Below are 19003 nucleotides of genomic sequence, written 5' to 3'. Positions count from 1 at the left end.
AACAGAGGAATGAGAACGAGTATTGGGGCTGAGAGGTGATAAACTGACGATACGCTTACTTCAGTCAGCTGCTGGAAAGTCTCATCCACTTGATGCAGGATGGTTGGGGAGTCTTGGATGAATCCCTTGATGGCATCCAAATGATTGAAAGTGACCAGCAACACATCCTTGGGACGAGGACACAGCAATACTTGATATTTGAAAGCCATTGTCATCAGGTCATAGAGCTGCCAACCCATACATGAATAAAAGAAATAGGACCATAAAGGCAGACATCAGAACCTCAAACAATGATTCAGTCGGCACTTACCGGAAACCAATTCTGGGCTTATCATGCAGCTCAGTGACCATATCTAGTCATCACTCAAACCAAGACACTGTTGAGAGTAAAAGGGGGTGATAGTAATAATTAAGCTGGGACAAAAGGAGTAAACCAGGATATTCCTGGGCAAACCAGGATTTCTGGCCAGCTTACATGTATTGTTGATGGAATACACATGAAACAGTACGGGCAGCTGGGGGGCCCTGGACAGGGTGCTGGATGTGGAGAATGAAAACCCAAATTCAAGCCCTCCTTGCTGCTGACTTGTTGGATGGCCCTGGCCAAGTCTCTTCGCCTCTCTGAGCCTGAGTTTTTTCCATGTGTAAAAAATATTCCTGGGACTCCCCTGGTGGTCCAGTGATTAAGAATCCTCCTTCCAATGCAGGGGACATCGGTTTGATCCCTGGTTGGGGAACTAAGATCCCACATGCCACGGGGCAACTAAGCCTGCACGCCAAATCTACTGAGTCTGTGCACTCTAGAGCCCATGTGCCACAACTAGAGAGCCCGTGTGCCACAACTATTGAGCCTGCATGCTCTGGAGCCCACACGTCACAACTAGAGAGCCCGTGCGCCGCAACTACTGAGCCTGTGTGCTGCAACTACTGAGCCCGTGTGCTCTGGAGCCCGTGCGTCACAACTAGAGAGCCCATGTGCTGCAACTACTGAGCCCGTGTGCTCTGGAGCCCGTGCATCACAACTAGAGAGCCCATGTGCTGCAACTACTGAGCCCGTGCGCTCTGGAGCCCGTGCGTCACAACTAGAGAGCCCGGGCACTGCAACTACTGAGCCCGTGCGCTCTGGAGCCCGTGCGTCACAACTAGAGAGCCCATGTGCTGCAACTACTGAGCCCGTGCGCTCTGGAGCCCGTGCGTCACAACTAGAGAGCCCATGTGCTGCAACTACTGAGCCCGTGTGCTCTGGAGCCTGCACGCCACAACCAGAGAGCCCATGTGCTGCAACTACTGAGCCCGTGTGCTCTGGAGCCTGCACGTCACAACCAGAGAGCCCGGGCACTGCAACTACTGAGCCCGTGTGCTCTGGAGCCCGTGCGTCACAACTAGAGAGCCCATGTGCTGCAACTACTGAGCCCGTGCGCTCTGGAGCCCGTGCGTCACAACTAGAGAGCCCATGTGCTGCAACTACTGAGCCTGCACGCTCTGGAGCCTGCGCACCGCAACTGCTGAGCTCGTGTGCTCTAGAGCCCGAGTGCCACAACTAGAGAGAAGCCCGCGTGCTGCAACGAAGATCCTACATGCCGCGACTAAGACCCGACACAGCCAAATAAATAAATAAATCTTAAAAAAAAAATACTCCCTAATTTCCCAACATTGCAGAATGGCTGAGAGGAGTAAATGAGAAAACACATGTGAAAGTGGCAAGAATGAAGTTCCATGACTGTATGAGATGAAAAATGAAACTTAGTAAGCGATCAACAAGCCCCAAGTATGGTATGACCACCCATGAAGATCAGAGATGAGACACTGGTGAGGACCAAAGTGGTCACGATAGGCTTTGTGGAAGAACTGGGCCTGCTACAGACTCAAGGCAAGGTTCCAGCTGGCTGAGGGAGGGGAAAGGCATTCTAGTGGAGGGGAACAGCATGTGTGAGGGTCTGGAGGCAGCCATAGCCGTGCTCTTTTCCTGGGAGAAAGAGTAGAGCAGCCTGACTGGAGGGGATGGTTTGTGTTCGGGGTGGTGGGAAATGAAGGTGGGTACGGCAAGGTTGGAGTATTAGAGGTTTTAGAAAGATGGACAAGATAATTTAGACTAGATGTGGTAGGAATTAGGGGGCTACTGAAATGCTCTGTGCTGATGTGATAAAAGTAGTGATTAAGTGAGATTGGTGACTCTGGCCATGATGAGATGCGAGAGAAGGGAGAGACTGGAGTGGGGAGGATTAGCTGGTGCCTGGCTCCTAAGAGGGTGGCAGTGACATCGACTGATTGTAGGAGTGAAAGAAATTTTGTTGGAGTGACCCAGACGGAAGGCCTGGAATAAAGATGGCGGGGATGGATAAGGAAGGGAAAAGAAGAGCACGTGACACTCCGGAGGAAAGCTGTCAGTACATGGTGCCTGCCTGACTGGATTCGGGAGACGATCTGAGGGCTGTCCAAAAGGACCACAGCATTTCCAACTTAGTGCCTGCGAGATACATGATGCTACGATGGAGGCAGGGGAGTTTGGGAGAGAAGGCGTGGACACACCTGAGGTGGGCTTGGGAATTAATCTACAGCCACCTGAGTGCTGTGCGAGCACGTGGATATGCATGGCCTCAACTGATCCCCTTTAATTTCACAAGAACTCTATGAGGTACGTATTATCCCAAGTTTAAAAATGAAGAAGCTTGCCTAATTTCACATAGCTGGTACTTAGTAGTAGGGTGAGATTTGAAACTAAAGACGGTCAGATCCTGAAGCACGTGCTAGAACCCTCTACACGATCCCCTTTCTCCAACATGCAGATAAACATCTCGCTTAGAAAGTGGCATACAGCAGGAGCAGCCTGGTGTGTGTGTGTGTGTGTGTGTGTGTGCACACATGCAGGTGTGTCTGATACTAAAGATGTAGATTTAAGACTCTCCACCATCATCATCAAACATTAAGTACCTGGGACACCCCTGGTGGTGCACTGGTTAAGAATCCACCTGCCAATGCAGGGGACATGGGTTCGATCCCTGGTCCAGGAAGATCCCACATGCCGCGGACCAGCTAAGACCGTGGGCCACAACTACTGAAGCCTGTGTGCCTAGAGCCCATGCTCTGCAACAAGAGAAGCCACCGCAGTGAGAAGCCTGCACACTGCAACGAAGAGGAGCCCCCGCTCGCCGCATCTAGAGAAAGCCCGCACGCAGCAACGAAGACCCAATGCAGCCATAAACAAACAAATAAATAAATAAATAAATTTATAAAAAACAAAAAACATTAAGTACCTGTTGTGTACAGGGCACTGTGCTAGGAATAAAGGATAAAAACAGGTATAGGATGAAGAAATGAAAGTTCAGGTGAAAGAGTTATTCAGTCAATTGCATCTCAGAGCTATTGGTAGAAAGAAGACTTGAACCCAGGTTTTTTTATTCCAAGTTCTGTGTCCTTTCTCAGTGGAAACCTAAACTTTCTTAAAGGCAGAGGGAGAGGAACAAGCAGAGAAGAGAAGATATCGAACATTTATCGAACATCTATGTGCCAGGCCTTCTTGTGTCATTATATCTATGTTTCTCACTTAATCTTTCCACTAACAGATGAAGTAGCTGTTATTATCCCCATTTTATAGATGAGAAAACGGAGGCTCAGGGAAAGAAAGTAACTTTCTAAAGGTAAGTGGCAGAAGGTAAGAGGGCATAGTTAAAGGCAGTCTGTCTCTCTGAGGTTTCCAGGTACCAGCAGTGAGACAGTGTTGATTTTTGCACACCTGGCACCCACTGTCAGTCCTCATGATTTATAAAAATTCACATAATGAAGGGACTTGAAAAGGAATTATTATTATCATTATTTTAAAAACTAACTGAAGTCCATGTATTATTCAGATTGTATTAGTCTACCCTAATGTCTTATTTCTGTTCCAGGATAGCACATTATATTTAGTCATCATGTCTCCTTAGGCTCCTTTTGGCTGTGACAGTTTCTCTGGCTTTCCTTGTTTTTGGTGGCCTTGACAGCTTTGACGACTGGTCAGGTATTTTGTAACATTACCCCTGAATGGTATTTGTCTGATGTTTTTTTCATGATCAGCCTGGGGTTGTGGGTTTTTGGGAGGAAGATCACAGAGGCAAAGTGTTATCGTTATCACATCATATCAGGGTACCACCACATGGCTTATCACTGTTGATGTTATCACCTGGTTGAGGTAATATTTGTCATGTTTTTCCACTGAGAAGTTAGCTGTTTTCCCCTTCCTTTCCATACTGTCTTCTTTGGAAGGAAGTCACCAAGTGCAGCCACATTCAAGCAGTGGGGAGTTATGCTCTCTATCCCTGAGGGCAGAGTATCTATATAAGTGTTTGGAATTCTTATGAACAGGAGATTTATCTATTCTCTGCCATTATTTATTTGGAATTATTCCTTTTAAAATCAGAGTACCCTAAAAATCGGTTTTGCAAAGAAACAGATATGTATATATTATAAATATTGGGTTGGCCAAAAAGTTCGTTTGGGTTTTTCCGTAACATCTTACGGAAAAACCCAAACGAACTTTTTGGCCAACCCAATAAAGACTGAGCAGTTTTGAATTTGCTTTTAAAAAAAAAAATGCCTGGTTTGCAGAGCTGAGCTTTGTTAAGGAAGAAGCAGAATTGAAGCTTTTAGGGTTGGGTGCTTGTATTGGGTTAAGATGTTCCTAAACATGGACATGCAAATCAGCACACTCTTTGGGTGACATAATGGAATAAACAACACAGGGGTTGGTGCAGATGACTTCTGAGGTCCTTCCCAACTTGAAACTCAAGAACAGCCCATGTTTACATGTGCCTGTCTTTTGCCAGGCACCACTGCATACGTCATCTCATTTGACTCCAGTCTGTGATCATCCACAAGAAATGCAGCCCAGGGCACAGAGGCAGCTGTCTGCTCACCTTATCCATGCTGGCCTGGTTTAGTCTCATGATGGAGGCGTGAGCCAGGCGGTCGTACACTGTCCTCAGGGCCTTTTTGGAGTAGAGCTCTTGGGGTTTGAACAATTCCTCCATAAACTTTCGATTGAACATGGTTGAGATGATGTCATTCAGAACTGTAGAGACAAGAGAAGATGCAGCTGAGCAAGGTACTGGCGGAAGCTTTACTCAGGAAATGCTCCCTGTGTACGAATGGAATGGAGGAGCTGGGCCTATGTAGAGTGGGGATGTGGATGTGTTTGGTGAGATCTGCTCCCTGGGGAGAAACCACACAGGTGTCCCAGTAGAAAGCAGGGTCAGGAGTGCTTTATGAGACCATCTCAGGGCAAACATACATGTGACAATGTACAAATATGCTGTGCTTCAAAGGTTACAAACCACTTTTACATACATTATCTCACTTGGTGATAGGGGATAAGTTTCTTCTTTCTTTAAAATAGATTCCTATTAGAATCTTTAAAAAAGATTATTTTCAATTAGAGCTCTACCTTAAAATGAGAAGCAGCATCATGCTGTTTTGTTTGTTTGTTTAGCAAGTCTATAACATTTTTACTTAAAATTAGATTTTATAAAAATGGGACCTATAATGGTAATTGACTCTTTTTTTTTTTTTTTTTTTTTTGCACAACAGTTTACAAAAATAGACAAGTCTACCCACTGGTTAGAGATTAAAACTTTTCTAATGTATCTATAAGATGTGTACTTCAGATAAACACTATTTTAGGATGCCTTAATTTCTATATATGATCTATAATATTGATATTATACTGTAGTGATATGTCTCATACTGTTGTTCAGATGGAAAATGTCCATGCAGTGAGACTAAAAGGTCCTAAGGTGTGTGCAAACCAAAGTTTCTATAATTCTAGTTTTTCATTCACTCATTCATTTAGATATTTTGTGCTGCTCAAATAACATTAGTTGAGGGCTAGGAAAACCCTTTGGTACAAGAAATAAGAACAGGTATCGTTGAACACAGATTATTCTTAATTAAGCCAGATATATTCCTGCCTAAAGGTGAGTGTATATGAATGCTGAGACTATACATTCATAGTAATTAAAATTTGAAAGAAAACTGGTTACTTAACATAATTATACAAAATCAATTATCAAACGTGGGTGATTATTGCTGAAAGATACAGATGCCTCTTTCTCTTGCCACAGAGGACACACCAGGTGACTGGCTGTGGCCTTGTATCTTAGAGAGTGAAGGCAAGGTCATGATTTCGGGCACCCTCTCAACCTGTAAGTAACTGATAGACGTACACTGAGGGCTCAGGCCAGCATTTTAAAGTATCTCAAAGAGCAGTTTTGGGGAGAAGCGGGGAGCTGAGGGCTAGTCGTACTTAAATCTTAAATGGAAGGGCTACAGAGAGAGGGGAGAGGGGGAAGGGAAACACCTCCCTCCCCACTCCCCCCAACCCAGACACAAAAGAACGAACTGACTGTGACTCCTTCCAGAAGTATTGAACTCACACTTGACCTTTGGATTTTACTCTATACTCCATCCCATTAGTGAGGAAGAATCAGATCCATTACCAACACAGGGCATCCCTCACACTGGACAGTTCCAACCCAGGGCAGCTTACCCTCGATGTGCACTAACATTTCCCCATTGTCTCCCTAGAGACAGATGAACTCTTCTGGGTTTGCCTCAAGCACAGCCTTTTGCCTTTGACCTAACCAAGCAAGGACCTGCAATAAATTGGGCTTTCTGACATTTTTCTTACCACAGCCTATATAACATGTAGAATTTGCAAGGAACTAGCTACAAATGGAAAGACACATATAAAGCCTCAGAAGAGAGAACTTTAAGTATTTTCCATAGGTGTATGTAGGCCAGGGCGGAGTGCCAAAGAGGAAGAATTCAAGTTAAAGAATCACATCAGCTCTGATTATGTTCACGCTTACAAAGAGCTCCCATTCACCTAGGGGCTGAAATATGTCCCTAAGGTCTTTGAGCCTTTAGCAGAATCTAGGAAAATAGCTTAGACTCAAATAAATCAGCTCTAAAAGAAAGAAAATCCCAAGGTGATTGTTAGCCACTCTGGCAAAGTAAAAAGCAAAATGAAGCCTTTCCCCCGGGAAGTGAATAAGCTATGTATCACCATGGCTCCTTGCACGAGAACTTCCAGAAAGTTCTCCTGCTGGAAAGAGAGTACGACAGGCCCTGTCCCTGTGGGCAGAGCAGTGAACACAAATGCCCCCAAGAGGAAATGGCAGTTTTACGGTTGGGCCCTGGCACCCAGAGCGCCCACCTTTCACTTAATTCTTTGGAAAGAGCTTGGGGGCACAAATTAACATGCTTATACCTCACAGTGTGCTTCACCTGGCACTTGGTTGAGGTAGGCCTGCTGAGTACCAGACACTGAGATAAACATCAGGGCACAAAGAGGAAGTAAACTTTGTCCTTGCCCAAGAGTAGCAGCCCACACCGTATTCAAGTTAAACCTGAGAAATAGTTTTAACCTGATCTGTCAGTTGGTGTTGTTGTTAGTTTCTGGCACTCTCATGAGCTCTGCATACTTTCATGAGGCAGGAATGTGCTAGCAGCCAGATTTCATCAGGAGACTAAAGGCAGGGAGTGGGGTGGTTTTTCACAGGTGCACTGGAAGGGTCAATAACTGAGTTCTTAACATATCAGGCTTCTAATCCCGGGTTCAGATTATGAAGTCAGTTTCTGCTTATTATTTTTGGACGCTTAAGTTAAGATAAATTCCAGTGATTCAATTACTTACACGAAGAGTCTTCAAAATCCATACTTCTCACCTGAAGTTCTGCCGTGCGTCAAGAGGTGGGCCAAAAATTGCTCAAGAGAAGTGGTGAAAGATGGTTGTGAAATATTATAAAAGAGTATCAACCACTTCGATTGGGCTTTTCGTCGAGCCTGGCCTGATGAAATAATTCTCTGGGTGAAAGCAACTGAGTTTTTATCAACTACCTCTGCTGTAATTTTATTGTTTATGGGAACATACAACTTGGAACCAAGGGTAAAACAGAGAAGCTACTACTTCAGGATGATTAGCATGTTTTGAAGCCTTATTATGTTCCAAGTACTGGGCTTAGAACTTTCCATGCATTATCTCATTTAAACCCCAGGACAACTCTGAATTATTATCCAATTCTGTCAAGGGGGAAAACTGAGCCTTAGAAAGGTTAAAGTCCAAGATCACACAGCAGACGGTGGACTTGAAATTAGAATGGGGTTGTTTGATTTTAATGCTTGTGCTCTTAAATATTGTATACATTATCTCCTCAGCATACTTGGTGTGGGGAGAGCACTTAAAATATCGAGGACATTGGCTATGACATGCATAAACTATACCCAGATGTCAAATGATGGAAGATATTCGTGACAGTTAAAGGTGAGAAAGGCTAAGGTTTTATTCTGAGGAATCGACAACTTTTTCAGGTTTGCTGCTAGTTGTAGGTGAAGAGGAAACTGAAGATTTGGCATGATAAGGCCATAGTGCATGCGTGTCATGCCTTCCGCATGCAATCCTGGCGGCCATGCAGCCATAGGCTTCCATTTTTCTCGGTTGTTCAACAGATATCTCCGTGTGCTAAGCAGAACAGCTCTTAAGCTACACGATGCTATCACAGAGTTGTTTTAAGGATGACTAAATAGGACAGCCTACCCAGAAATATAGCTACTGCTCCAGCTATCCTTGCAAAGCTTGGAACTGATGAAAAGGGACAAATACCTCAGGTGCAATATGGTCCTTTGGCCAATGTTTCCTTGGTTTTCATCTTCCACTCTGTATTTATTTAAGTAAAAGATTCAAATGTATAACCGATGTCTCAGCTAAAGAGAAACTCACACCTATTCTTTTATTTGGAAATATTTAGAGTGGTCCCACTTTAAGCCCCGCTGATGAAGGACTGGGTGAATCTGTGGATGCAGACTGAATACATGCAGCCCCGAAATAGCATACCTCGTTTTCTGTCCACCTCTGTCCATTCATCTACATGAAGCATATAAAAAGAAAACACCAGTTCATGAAGCAAGAACGTTATTTTCAATGAGGCTTTAAAAATACCAATTCCAATTACCTGGCTTATGAAACTTTATTTTTCATGTTTGCATTAATGTTTAATGCAAATGCTCTGCCTTCCATTTGAAACTCTTAAAAGGATGATGGTTAAATAACAAGTTCCAAAAAAGCCCTAGGGAGGCTGTATCTTACAGAGGGTGGCTTAGGAGGAGAGGAAGCTCAGGAGGACTAGCTACCCTGGGGTTTATCTTGAAAGGCTCAAGAAGTCATCCCCTCTAACACTCTGAAAGTACACATCATTCAACACAAGGCTTTTAAAAACACTAACTTCCACCAGGAAGAAGAATCCCCAGAACAGGGAGAGAAAGGATTTTCTTTCTTCACAACCAGATTTTCTTATTACTGTAAGATTTCGCTTTCTAGAGTACAGACAGAACCGCTCAAATTAAAAAACTTGAAACGTGAATTAATAGGGAAAAAAGTCTATTTGTTTCTGGTTTACTTTTTATAGAGAGAGGCATGACTTCCATGTAAAAAGAGGGAAATAACGATGGGACCACTGTACAGAAAGCTCCTGAGGACAAAAGTAGTCAGGGAGATGCCAAGAAGAGATCAAATAAGGAAAAATGTACTTGGCTAGAGAAATCTGTGAGAATCAAGACCCTTTATGGGTTGAGACCTGGCTCTACCACTTACTAGCTTGATAACTTCAGGCAGCTTGTTTAACCTCAGTTTCTTCATCTGTGAAAGGGGGATGATAGCTGCACCTACCTTGTAGGGTTGTTGTGGGGATGAAACAGACACATCGGGCACTTAGCTGGCTTCTCTCCTAATTCTGCTTTCTGTACTGCAGAACTCTGGACACCACCCATAAAGGATGGTGATTTTTTTTTCCTTAAGTTTTTGGGAGAGATTTCAGTCTAGAAAAACCACCCACAGATAAACAGAATTCAACGCACATCCACATTTCAAAAACATTTTGTATTTTGGTGTAGTTTGGAAACATTTGCACTAGATTGTTTGAGAGGTGATTTCTGAGGTTATAAGCAAAGCATATATGTGCCTTCAGTACACAATACCAACAGCTTCGAAGAGATTGGCCTGAAAGCACAGCCAGTGCCATGTCCTAACTAACTGCAAAGGGTTCCCACTGCAATGTCAGACTCCTCTGGGAAAATTCATCATCTTTCTCCCACAAGAGTCACAGGGTTTAGGAGAGAAAACACTGGGGAAGCAGCACCAAGAGTCTGGCCTTCTTAAAGCAGATGCTGGCTTCTTTGGCATAATGTCCGCATCTTCTATCATTTCATGGCATTTATTTTACAGGCGGTCTTGCCTGATAGGCTTGTGGGAATTCAGAGAGATAGAACTGCAACCCCCTTGAAGGTGTGTTTGGGAACAGAGGGGCTGCCAGGGGCTCACCCACCCTAAGGGACAGTGATTACCTGCTGCTGACAAAACCGAGCTGGTGAACGCATGCCCAGGGCTACCAGGCACCCCTGCAGGCAGTGACAATCAGCTCCAGCAGAGGTCTCTGTCGTGCTGTGTGCTCCTGGCCCCCTTCCTCCTGAGGATCCGGGGAAGGTAAAGGATGCCCTGTTTTTCTATTATTTCTCCAGATGACTTGTTTGTGACAATTCCACTTTACTTATATTTGGAGTGGGAGGTAGGCCCAAGGATATCCAGAGCTGCCTGTTAAATTGGAACTAGAAAAATAAAAACAGAACCTCACAGCATTTGGTTGCTCAGTACTACGCTGTGATCTGCGCATCTTGGGAAAATCACTTAATGGCCCCATGCCTCAGTTTCCCCTTGTCAACTGAGGAATGTAAACAAAATGTAAGAGGGTCTTACTTATGAGTATCTTTAAGAGGGTGGGAGTGAGGCAAAGGCAGCTTTTATTATTCTCGCAATTACTTAAACATGGGACCGCATTCAATATGCAACACTCAAAAGTTGCCCCACAGAGAGAGCACTTCCTTTCTGTTGAATGCTAAACTAGAGGCTGCACTGTGGGGAAAAACTGCAAGATCTGCACTGGCCTCGTGGGAGCAGGATGACCTCCAGGAGACCAATTAGTTGTATAAGGCAGTGAAAACATCTAGAAGAAATACGATTTCCATTCAAAGCTTCAGTGAGGACTAGTTTACTGTGTCCGGTGTTTTATAGGCCTCTGTGCAGGGGCATTTGTCACAGAGGCCCTGCTCCTGCAGCTACACCAACTCTAAGTGGTGGAAGAGATGAGTGTTTCTCGATGTTTTGAATCCCGCACCCTCTGCCCTGCTTTCTCGCTCTGTCTTCTGCAGGTCCTCATCAACCAGCTACTTTCTGTCATTTCTTTTATGAAATCAGTGGTTATACTGGGTTTTTTTTCAAACCTCTCCCCCTCCTCCCAATCTTCCAGTCCCCTCCCCACCCCACTCCCCCCACAAAGGTTCTGACACAGTCCCCTCGGGTATGGAAGTACAGGGCAGCAGTTAAGGATACGGGTGAAGAGTATGAGCTCTGGAGTCTGATGACCTGAGTTCAAATCCTTTACTCTTCCTCTTACCAGCTATATAACCCTGGGCAAATTAGCCTACTTTCTCCATCTGTAAAATGGGGACAGGAGTATTACCTATATGATAAGATAGTTGTGGGGATTAAGGTGTTCAGAGACGTCTATGGTACATGGTAAGTGCTTAATAAATGTTTGTTGGGGCTTCCCTGGTGGCGCAGTGGTTAAGAATCTGCCTGCCAATGCAGGGGACACCGGTTCGAGCCCTGGTCCGGGAAGATCCCACATGCCACAGAGCAACTAAGCCTGTGTGCCACAACTACTGAGCCCGTGTGCCACAACTACTGAGCCCACGCACCTAGAGCCCGTGCTCCGCAAGGAGAAGCCACCGCAATGAGAAGCCCGCGCACTGCAATGAAGAGTAGCCCCCGCTCGCCGCAACTAGAGAAAGCCCGCGTGCAGCAACGAAGCCCCAATGCAGTCAAAAAAATAAAATAAATAAATGAAGAAAAAATGTTTGTTGTTGTTGTTGTATTAGGAAGACATATCCCCCAGGTTTAGAATCAGTTACTGGACAGACTGATCAAAAGCTCTACCTCCAGTGAATGTGCAGAAGGGCTGCATCAGGCTCCACCCAGCATCTCACATGGCATCTGACACTCAACCCAACTGTGGAAGGAATGAGTGTGTGAAGGTGAATTACGAAAGGTGGCTGAAACTCTCTGAAGTTGTATCTAGCAACCCAGAAGGACTGCAGCTCCTGAACACAAAGGAAGCCAGTCCCCTAGTATTCACAGGGTCTTGCCCAGACCGCCTCCTGAAAGACCACACCTGCTACTCATTGGGTTAAATGTGTTAAATACATGACCTCATTCGATCGTTACAACTTCATTGTAAGGTGCATATTATTATTCCCCTTTTATGGAGAAAGAAACAGGCTTATAGATGTTACACTCCAAGGTCACACAACTAGTTAAATGGCAAAACTGGAACTGGGACCCATATCTGCATGACTCCAGAGAAGATGCTCTTAATTGCTAATTTACACTGCCTTCCAAGATGCAGACTACCAGTCCAAGAACTACCTGTCAGCTCACTAGTGCCAATAGCCCAGATGAAATCACATAACATAGCGCCAAGGAAAACAGAACCCCCTTAAGGAAGAAATGGCAATGTCATACAAAACAGCAGTTCAACAAACATTTACTGAGCACTGATTTATTCTGTTGCAGGCATAATCTAGGTGCTGGAATACAAAGATGAATACGACAATCACATGGGGGAGACAGACGCATATACAGACCATTTCAGTATAATGTGGCCAGCGATAAGGTGGAGAGGGACACACTGGGGTGCTATGGGAGTATGCGCAGGCCCTTTCCCATGCGGAGGTGAGAAGGAGATGGTTCTTAAGCTGAATAATGCAGGATGCAAGGGGATAACTAGCATGGAAATGGGAGGTGTGGGGTAGAATGGGAATTACTAGCATGGAAACACGAATGAACATGCTTTAAATGGAGACCTACAAGCAGTTTGGTATTAAGATGCACAGTAGGAGGCACGCAGTGGTGAAAGGTGGGACTGCAGAGGTGGACAGAGGTCAGATCAGGAAGGGCCCTGAAATGTCCTGCCAAGGACTTGGCCTTCATCCAGACAGCAGTGGAAAGCTGACAAAGGGTTTCAAGTAGCAGGAGGTGTGGACGGATTTGCAGTTTAGAAAGCTCACTGGCAGCAGTGTACAGAATGAATGGAGGAGGTATGCTATAGGGAGTTCTTTTATCTCTTTATGCATGGACTTGGACTCAGTTGCACAGATACAGTAGTGAATATCTGAATATGTACGCTTAACATCTGAATTTGTATGTTGAACATCAATAGAGCATACAGAGACTGTTGGAGAGAATAAATGTTTTAACCAGCAGCTATGTTAGTTACCTTTATAACAACTTTTCTTCCTCTACCTTGAAATATAATATCTCCTTCATAGTTAATCCAGGAAACTTGGTGAAAACAGTTGTTGGTTGAGAAGAGGGGGAAAAAGGGAGAGAAAAAGGGTGGCAGAGAGTTCTGGGTGGCCATTCCTCTGGGGTTAGATGTGCTGTGCATGGGAGGCACATTTTGCACTTTAGAAGCTCTCATATCATTACTTCCACAACTGCATTCTCTTCAAACAATTGTGAAGGGAAAAGATTTACAACTTGTCTTCTATTTTCTTATTTATCTATGTTACTTCAGAACCTCGCCTTTCGAGAAATAGCTTCTGAACTTAGCAAGACTGGCCTCCAGTTTATGAAGGAGGATACCACACAGAGGAATGGAGGCTCAGAAGCTTCCCTGGGGGAAAAGAGGATGCTCGGATTAGCAGCGTGTCGCCAGGTGGTGGGCCACTGGGACTCCCACATTTGGGAGGGACCGGTTGTCAAGAGAGATTGGGAAATCATCTCCAATTTAAGGGGATGAGTAAATGGCAGGGGGGTCAGGTTCTCTAATAATATCCAACGGGCGTATTAAATCCCTCCGCGGTGAAACGATCTTTTGGGGACTTTGCTCATGAGGGGCTCTGCCTGGATGGGGCTGTGGGTTGTGAAAAAGGTCCCTGGCTACGACGGAGCAGGGTGCAGGGGTGTTGGTCAGTCTGTAAAGGGGTCTGGCTGGGGAGCTCTGGCTGCGAGAGCGGGGGCGGGGGCTGGCTGTGCGGGCCTGGTCCCTCTCACCTTTTCGGGCCTTGTCTCCCGGGATGTTCTGGGCCCGCAGCCGCTGATCCAGGATGTAAAGCATCTCCCCACCCAGGTTCAAGAAGAGCAGCGGTAGCGTCCGCACCGACATGGTGCCGGAAGCGAGCGCAGCTGGTACAGAGCCCGGAGGTTTGGTAGCCAGAGGCCTGGAGGCCCGTCTGACGCGTCCCTGAAGCCCGGTTGCTAGGCAACACGGCGGACGGCAAAGAAGAGCCAATCAACAGGCCGCTTGTTGGGAGGCGCCCGGGGGCGGACACGTATTGGGCGGGGCGGCGAAGACCTACAGAGTAGATTGGTCCGAGCCGGAGGAGGGAGCGGCGTGGGCCTTCGGCTTGGAGCGCCGGTTTTGAGTTTCTTGAGCCCCGGCGGATGGGTGAGGACTTGGCAGGCCTCGCGGCCCGGCTTCGTTCACGCGGTCACCCTCACCCCGCCGGGCCGCGTGCTCACGTGCCCACGTGCCCCTGAACGAGGAAAACCCAAGCAAAACTCCTTTAGAGCAGACTCCGGGCACACAGACCTGGGTTTGAATGCCAGCTCTGCAGTTTCCTCGCTGTGTGACCTGGGGCACGTGTTTTGAGCCTGGGCTTCCTCATAGGAAAATGGAGGGGACACCCACCTCCCAGGGTTGCAGAGAGGAGTCATTGCGATCACAAAATGCCACGAAAGCACTCAATAAAATGGTAACTGACTTTTAGGTGGGGGAAGGACCAGAAGTCGTTGAATTATCTGCATTTCCTCCCTAAAAACTACTTGGAGTGTAGCCCCTCCTGTTTCATACACCGGGAAGCAAACCAGGCCTGTTCACGTCTGTCCCGCTCTCGGAAGACGCGTGCTGGGGGCTCTCCGAAGCTACCCCCTATGCTGTTAAGCAGGCCTGGCATCCAATTCTCTGCTTTGAGGGCAGTGACCACATACTTCACCCCCATCTTGAGCTCCAGGATCACCTTCTCATCACCTGTTGCACATTTTTACTTTGATGAGCAACCATTTCTGTAAATTTCAATACTTCTATGACCTACTCATCATCTTCCCCTCCAGCCAATCAGACTTGAAACCTTAGCCTTGGTTTCCAACTCCCTCCCCCTGGTCCTCTTATGTCACCAATTCTGCTTTTTCCACCAAAATCTTTCTCAAATTTACCTCTTCATTTCTTTCTATCTGCATTACTGTTTCTCCATATTAATTGCTCTCTTCTCTTCTCCACGGGCCTGGCTGCTGGGCTAAATTTCAGAAGACACCACTTTCAGTATGACATCCCTTCAGTGGCTCTCTACTGTTTGGCAGATCACAGGTGAAATGCCTTCGCATGGCATTCAAGGCTGTCCACTCTGGCTCTAACTGCCTTTCCAGAGACTTCTTCTGCACTCCCTTAATAACCCCCCAATCCAGCTGAAGTCAGCTCATTAGCGTAGTCCCGTTTGGAGCATCACCTCCTCTTCCTCATAACCACATCCACCACTGGAAGGTCTTCCCTTAACATATACCAAGCTCAAGTCCTTCCCACACCTTCCAAGTCTACGTTCCTTCCTTTTAAAGCCGAGTTTTTAAAAAAAAATTAATTATTTTTGGCTGCATTGGGTCTTCGTTGCTGCGCGCAGGCTTTTCTCTAGTTGCGGTGCACGGGCTCTAGGCGCACGGGCTTCAGCAGTTGTGGCACGCGGGCTCTAGAGCGCAGGCTCAGTAGTTGTGGCGCACGGGCTTAGTTGCTCCGTGGCATGTGGGATCTTCCTGGACCAGGGCTCGAACCTGTGTCTCCTGCATTGACAGGCGGATTCTTAACCACTGCGCCACCAGGGAAGTCCCTAGACTACTCTTTTTAAAATTCGGCTTTGGGCGTCCCTGGTGGTGCAGTGGTTAAGAATCCGCCTGTCAATGCAGGAGACACGGGTTCGAGCCCTGGTCCAGGAAGATCCCACATGCCACGGAGCAACTAAGCCCGTGCGCCACAACTACTGAGCCTGCGCTCTAGAGCCTGTGCGCTGCAACTACTGAGCCTGCGCTCTAGAGCCCGCGTGCCGCAACTACTGAAGCCCGTGTGCCTAGAGCCCGTGCTCCGCAACGAGAAGCCACCGCAATGAGAAGCCCGTGCACCGCAACGAAGAGTAGCCCCCACTCTCCGCAACTAGAGAAAGCCTGCACGCACGCAGCAATGAAGACCCAACCCAGCCAAAAAAAAAAAGAGTAGTCTACACTCACTACCTGAGTTTCCATAACATCCTCATTCCCCACCTCACTACCACTGGATTCAGCTCCCTCCACTCTACTGAAACTGCTTCACCATGAAGACTTTTTGGTCCTTAACTGACATCTCAGCATTGGATACTACACAGTAGTTGAAAGCCAGCAGCCCAAGGCTTTGATCTTGCCTGGTCTGTGCACAAAAGGGAATAGAACTAGGATGGGAAGGTAACAAGCAGCTTAGCATCATTATCTTACACCTGGCCTTCATGCATTATGCTATCTGCCTGGTTGCTAAAGGCTTTTGAGTTTGCTACAGTGTAATTACCAGAGCTTCTCAGACCACTTTTTGCCCTAGGTTGTGTGATAATAATGAACAGAACATGGGCTTTGGAGTCAAGACAGATGTGGGTTTGAATCCTTGCCTGCCTCTAACCAGCTGTGTGAATTTGGACAAATTACCTACCCTCTCTGAGCCTTAATTCTCTCATGGTAAAATGAGGGTAATTTATGCCAATATGGTGAGGGGGGGCCAATAGGTAAAGGTGGCTTTAAAGATTAAATGAGTTAACGTGCCTAACGCAGCACTTAAAACAATGCCTTTCCCGAGGGGCCTGTTCCACGAATGTGTGAATGTGTTCCTTTTCTTGCCTTCTTTCCACTAGCCCCCTTACATGTCGGAACCTGGCCCTCCACACAATCTCTCTTAAGTAGCTGTGTATACTAGAGTCCTGCCCCATAAAAGGCCTTCCCTCTTGCTCCTGGAGGTGGTATTTGAGCAGCTCATCTTCAGTTCTGACCTTCTCATCTCACTTCTGATTCTGCAGGATCCCAGGCCCTCTGTTCCACCCTCACTTCCCCTTCTCCTTAACCTCCGCTGCTCCTCCTGACTCAGGCTATGCCCTCAGAGATCATTCTTCCCATCCAGACATGGTCCTTTCTTCTTTGTTTACATTCCCTCCCTGGGCAATTTCACTCACACCCATGGCTTGGGTCTCTTTAAACGTAACTCCCAAACCTGTCTCCAGCTGCTCTTTGGACATCACTTTAACACACCTGCCTTCCTTTCCGGCTTTCCTCAATGGCAGGGGTATTGGTGTTCAAATTGAGAATCTGATAAAAGCTACAAGTCCTGTTCCTAAAACTGCACACGTACAAAACATTGCTTATAAATTCTGGCTTCCCTTCTCACTCAGAATGAAGTCTAAAGTCTTCCCCACAGTGATATGGACTGAATATTTGTCCTTCCCAAATTCAAATGTTGAAGCCCTAACCCTCATATGATGGTATTTGGGGGTCTTCAGGAGATCATGAGAATTAGGTCGCGAGGGTAGAGCCCTCATCATGGGATTAATGCCCTTATAAGAGGAAGAGATTCACTCTCTCTCCCTGTCCCTCCCTCCTTCCACATGTGAGGACATAGTCAGGAGGCAGCCATCTGCAAGCCAGGAAGATTCCTCATCAGAAACCAAATAGACCAGCACCTTGATCTTGGAATTCCTAGCCTCCAGAACTGTGAGAAAATAAATTTGTTGTTTAAGCCGCTCGGTTTATGGTATTTTATTTATTTATTTATTTGACTGCACCGTATCTTAGTTGTGGCACACTGGATCTTTTAGTTGTGGCATGCGGGCTCCTAGTTGCAGCATGCAGGATCTAGTTCCCTGACCAGGGATTGAACCCAGGCCCCCTGCATGGGGAGTGCAGAGTCTTAACCACTGGACCACCAGGGAAGTCCCAGTTTATGGTATTTTAAAATGGCAGCCTGAACAGACTAATACACCCCACAAGCTCCATATTACCTGGTTTCTGCTTGCTTCTTGGACCTCCTACTCTTCTCTGCTCACTCAGCTTTAGACACACAGTCTTCTTTGGGTTCTTCAAACATGCTAAGCATACTCAGGCTTCAAGGCCTTGGCACTTAACTTGGTGTAAGTGGGTGGGCTTTGTGGGGAAGGGCTTATCCATGACACCCCAGAATTTATAAGCAATGTTATATACATGTGCAGTTTTAGGGACAGGACCTGTAGCTTTTACCAGATTCTCAATCTGAACACCAAAACCCCTGCCCCCCAATCAATCAATTGCTCTGATCTCCTCTCCCCCTCCCATCCACCTCCACACTTGTGCTGCTTAACTATCAAACAGCCTTGTTGCCATCATCACGCCTTTGGTTTTCAAACCGTAACCGTCTCCCCTCTCCGTAGAGGACCGTGTAGTCTCCTCAGCCAGCATATGAAACCTCTCACATCCCAGCTTCAGCTTACCCGTCAGGCTGTACGTCCAGTTCTGCTGCTCTCTGAATGCAGCATGCACCTGTACACTTCTTTGCCCCTGCACCTGCAATTCCTTCTGCCCGGGATGCCCTCGCTCCCCATTTCTGCCCGGTGAACTTCCACTCATCCTATACGGCCCCATCTAGAAGGCCAGTTCCTATGCTGGCCTCCTCACGCAGCAGCCAGCCAGCCACGCTTCCCTGTGCTGCTGTGTCCTCAGTCTTGCCTCCACTGAACGGCCCCTGGAGGACAGGGGGTTGTTTCTGTGAGTGTGTGTGAGGTGTGTTATGAGAATGCGTCCTGTGGCGTGTGAGGGCAGGGACTCTGCCTCAGATACTCCCGGGACCCCAGAGTTGCATGATGGAATGAATTCTTCCTCGTCCTCAGGCCA

The 19003-nt window shown here is 46.6% G+C and overlaps 1 protein-coding gene and 1 long non-coding RNA gene across 8 annotated transcripts in view; one reads left to right on the top strand and one right to left on the bottom strand.

Moving 5' to 3' along the window:
- LOC309614893 overlaps positions 1-8628 on the top strand; it is a 31056-nt gene extending 22428 nt beyond the window's left edge. The window contains exons 3-4 of one of the 2 annotated variants that reach the window (XR_014236454.1): positions 3564-3997; positions 8191-8628. This is a non-coding gene — a long non-coding RNA (uncharacterized lncRNA). Of the gene's footprint in view, positions 1-3563; positions 3998-4802; positions 4873-8190 lie in introns of those variants that run through there. The other variant, XR_014236455.1, reaches the window with a different exon arrangement.
- Positions 1-18999, bottom strand: part of OSCP1 (organic solute carrier partner 1) — a 32865-nt gene extending 13866 nt beyond the window's left edge. Inside the window, exons 1-4 of one of the 6 annotated variants that reach the window (XM_082363441.1) lie at positions 14138-14499; positions 8867-8896; positions 4893-5047; positions 60-227 (exon numbers count right to left, since the gene is read on the bottom strand). In XM_082363441.1, the coding sequence (XP_082219567.1) occupies positions 60-227; positions 4893-5047; positions 8867-8896; positions 14138-14249 (465 nt within the window). In that variant the 5' untranslated portion in view covers positions 14250-14499. Of the gene's footprint in view, positions 1-59; positions 228-4892; positions 5048-8866; positions 8897-12019; positions 14063-14137; positions 14500-18603 lie in introns of those variants that run through there. The other 5 variants (XM_082363439.1, XM_082363436.1, XM_082363438.1 and 2 more) reach the window with 5 other exon arrangements.
- Positions 19000-19003: the final 4 nt, after the last annotated feature.

Source organism: Balaenoptera borealis, assembly GCF_965194805.1.
Source record: "Balaenoptera borealis genome assembly, chromosome: 1".
NCBI lineage: Eukaryota > Metazoa > Chordata > Mammalia > Artiodactyla > Balaenopteridae > Balaenoptera > Balaenoptera borealis.
This window is presented reverse-complemented; position numbering and strand designations above follow the sequence as displayed.